The sequence below is a fragment of the Poromitra crassiceps genome (genome assembly GCF_964638095.1).
Source record: "Poromitra crassiceps genome assembly, chromosome: 10".
Lineage (NCBI taxonomy): Eukaryota > Metazoa > Chordata > Actinopteri > Beryciformes > Melamphaidae > Poromitra > Poromitra crassiceps.
The window spans coordinates 29865010-29868279 of record NC_139631.1 but is presented as its reverse complement, the minus strand read 5'-3'; the positions used below and the strand labels follow the sequence as shown (position 1 = coordinate 29868279).

General features: G+C 52.7%; 1 protein-coding gene across 1 annotated transcript; it reads left to right on the top strand.

Moving 5' to 3' along the window:
• Positions 1-1200: 1200 nt before the first annotated feature.
• On the top strand, positions 1201-2957 carry zbtb34 (zinc finger and BTB domain containing 34). Its single transcript, XM_083644062.1, has one exon. It carries the CDS (start codon positions 1216-1218, stop codon positions 2737-2739), a length of 1524 nt encoding a protein of 507 aa, XP_083500188.1. The 5' UTR covers positions 1201-1215; the 3' UTR covers positions 2740-2957.
• The last annotated feature ends 313 nt before the right edge of the window (positions 2958-3270 follow it).

The following is a 3270-nucleotide window of genomic DNA, read 5'->3' as shown; positions in this document are numbered from 1 at the left end:
GCACATTGAGTGCATTACAGCAAAACACTAGTATATTTTAGGTACAGTATATTTTAAGCACAGGATTTCAGAGTGCTCATAACATAGGCATAGCTAGTAAGTATCATATCTTCAGTGCCTACTGCCCAGGTGGGGTATCTCGTCGTAAGGGCCTTTCTGTCTGTGTGGAGTTTGCATGTTCTCCCCGTGCTCCGCCAGGGGGGTTCCTCCGTATATAACCCCCCCCCCCCCCCATTAAAAACATGCAGAAGATCAGATCGTCATCGTCATCCGACCAGTGACGACAACATCCGAAGTCGGTCCCCGGGCGCTGTACGAGAAAGCAACCACTGCTCCTGGCCTTCCCCCCGGAGGAAAAGGACAAAGCCAGGATGGGTTAAATGCAGAGGACAAATTTCACCGGCCACCGTCAGCATGTGTGTGTTTGTGGCCCTCCGTGCATGTGTTGATGTGTAACCGTGTGACAATAAAGACGGGCTTGTCCGTCTGAAATCGTGTTTTTAAGTGTGTCTCTGTTTTACAGCCATTTTCAGCAATCTTGAGAACTTTCCAATTGAATTTGAGATCTGCAATTTATAGACCAGAAAGAGGAATGCTCAAATTGTACAATTCTTTGACAGCACATTGAAAATGGACTTCCGGGGCGATGGCTCACAGAGCAGTACCATGTAAGGCTCACTCCTTCCTGCAGTGACCCGGGTTCGAATCCGGCCCACGCTCCTTTGCTGCATGTCCTCCCCTCTCTCTCTCTCTCTCTCTCTCTCACTGATACTTTCCTCCTGTCTCTCTCACTATCTCGCTGTCCAATAAAGCATATAGAAAATGCCAAAAATAACTCTTCGAGAAAAAAGAAAAGGGGCTTCTATTTCTTCCCTGGCAGCCCATCTCAAACAGGCATCTCGAGGCCTAGGGAAGCCGATAGCCAGTTAACTGTGCAAAAGACCGGATGAAAATGCAGCAAATTTAATTGGGCGATCGAGCAACTCCGTTTCTTCCTCTCACTCATTAATTTTTGGCAAATAATAAATAGGACTTTAAAGAGTAAAACGTGTTGCCAGACTTGAAAAGAGGCTTGTAAGCTAAAGCTAGCTAATATTACACCCTTGAGGTCAGTGTTTCAAAGGCTTAACGTTTTCTGTTTTTTCCCCCACCGTCCTCCTTTTTTCCCCCTTTCTCCTCCAGGCTGTCGACAAACTGGAGCGCTATATCCGAGACATGGACGACGGCAGCAGCTACATAGAGTTTGACGTGCCGGAGTTCAGCAACACCGTCCTGAGCCAACTCAATGAGCTGCGGCTGCAGGGGAAGCTGTGTGACATCATCGTCCACATCCAGGGCCAGCCATTTCGAGCGCACAAGGCCGTGCTGGCCGCCAGCTCGCCCTACTTCCGGGACCACTCGGCGCTCGGCACCATGAGCGGCCTCTCCATCTCGGTCATCAAGAGCCCCGAGGTGTTTGAGCAGCTCCTCACCTTCTGCTACACGGGCCACATCGCCCTGCAGCTCAAGGAGGTCATCAGCTTCCTCACGGCCGCCAGCTTCCTGCAGATGCAGGCCATCATCGACAAGTGCACCCAGATCCTGGAGAGCATCCACTCCAAGATCAGCGTGCCGGTCATCGTCGGCGGCAGCCCCGAGGAGGGCTCCCATCAGGCCAGCAGCCGCAACGGGGTCAACGACAGCAACCTCTTTGTCAACCCCACCCAGATCTCCCCCCCTTACTACTCCCGGCACAGTCAGGCGAGCAACGTGGATAAAGCCCTGGCCCGAGTGCGATCGCAGCAGCAAGAGGAAGGCCAGTCGGACCGCGGCAGCAGCGACGGCGTGTCCGAGCAGGAGGCCCCCATGGAGGGCGAGACGGAGCAAGTGGAGTTGATCGGCAAAGACGGGCAAGTGACGGACGTGCACGTGAAGGTGGAGAAGATCGACAGGCCCACCTACTCGGACAGCTCCTCGGCCGGCGACGACGGCTACCACACGGAGATGGTGGACGGAGAGCAGGTGTTGGCTGTCAGCGTGGGCTCGTACGTTCCCTCCATCCAGTCTGCCGCCTACTCTTACTCGGGGCTGTCCTCCCCCTGCTTCGTGAGCCTCAGCGGCTCCAGCCCCTCCCGCTCCATGCTCAGCGGCTTCAGAGGCGGGCGGGCCCGGGCCAAGCGGTCCGTGGCCGTCCCGGCGGGCGTGCTGAGTCAGATCAGGCCCGGCTCCGACGAGAGCGAGCCCGTGGGGCCGGCGGCGGCGTTGGAGAACGACGTGCGAGAGCGGAGTCTGCGGAGCCAGTGGTACCCGTACAACGAGAGACTCATCTGCATCTACTGCGGGAAGACCTTCAACCAGAAGGGCAGCCTGGACCGCCACATGCGCCTGCACATGGGCATCACCCCGTTTGTTTGTAAATTCTGCGGCAAGAAGTACACGAGGAAAGACCAGCTGGAGTACCACATCCGTGGCCACACGGACAACAAGCCCTTCCACTGCCAGATCTGTGGCAAATGCTTCCCCTTCCAGGGCACCCTTAACCAGCACCTGAGGAAGAAGCACATGGGAGCGTCGGAGGGCAGCAATCACACGGACTCTCCGGAGAGGACGGAGGGGAGCTCAGGTCAGAAGGACCCAGAGGATGCCTCCGAGGAGATGGCCTTCGAGGCACAATATGCAGAGGAGGCGCCCGCCAACGATACGGAGGAGAGTTCTAAGTGCAGTCCAGAGGAGGCTCAAGCATCCAGATGTGATTTTTAGGATCTGCTTCAGGTTAAGGAAGCTTTAAGAAATGACCTTTTTTTCCTCCTCTTCTTTTTGAATCGGCTCCCTCAAACTCGGAACATACCTTGTTGCATCGAGGGCTTCTGTCAATTTTGTGAAAGTCAATTCTTGAACGCAACGAGTAAATAGAATTTTGATTCTTTCAAAGGAAAGGGAGTAACAACTTACTATTTTTGAGGAGGTCCCAATAATCAAGACCCCTGTTTTGTTTTCTCTTTTTTAATCTTTCCATGTTTTTTAAAACATATTTACAGAGTTATATAGGCATGTTGCAATAATTGATAATGTGAAAGCTCTGGTAAGATGCTTGTCATATCACCTTTTTACCTGACCTGTTTTTGCACATGTGGCCATAGGAGGTCACTTACTCACAAGGAATGATTTTTCTGCCAGTGCAAAGCTTTCGTGTGACATACAGTATATATCCGTTCAATACCTCATGATGCAACTACATACTCACAACAAGACAGTATTTTAACTTTAACAAAACACCACCAGGTTCTACCT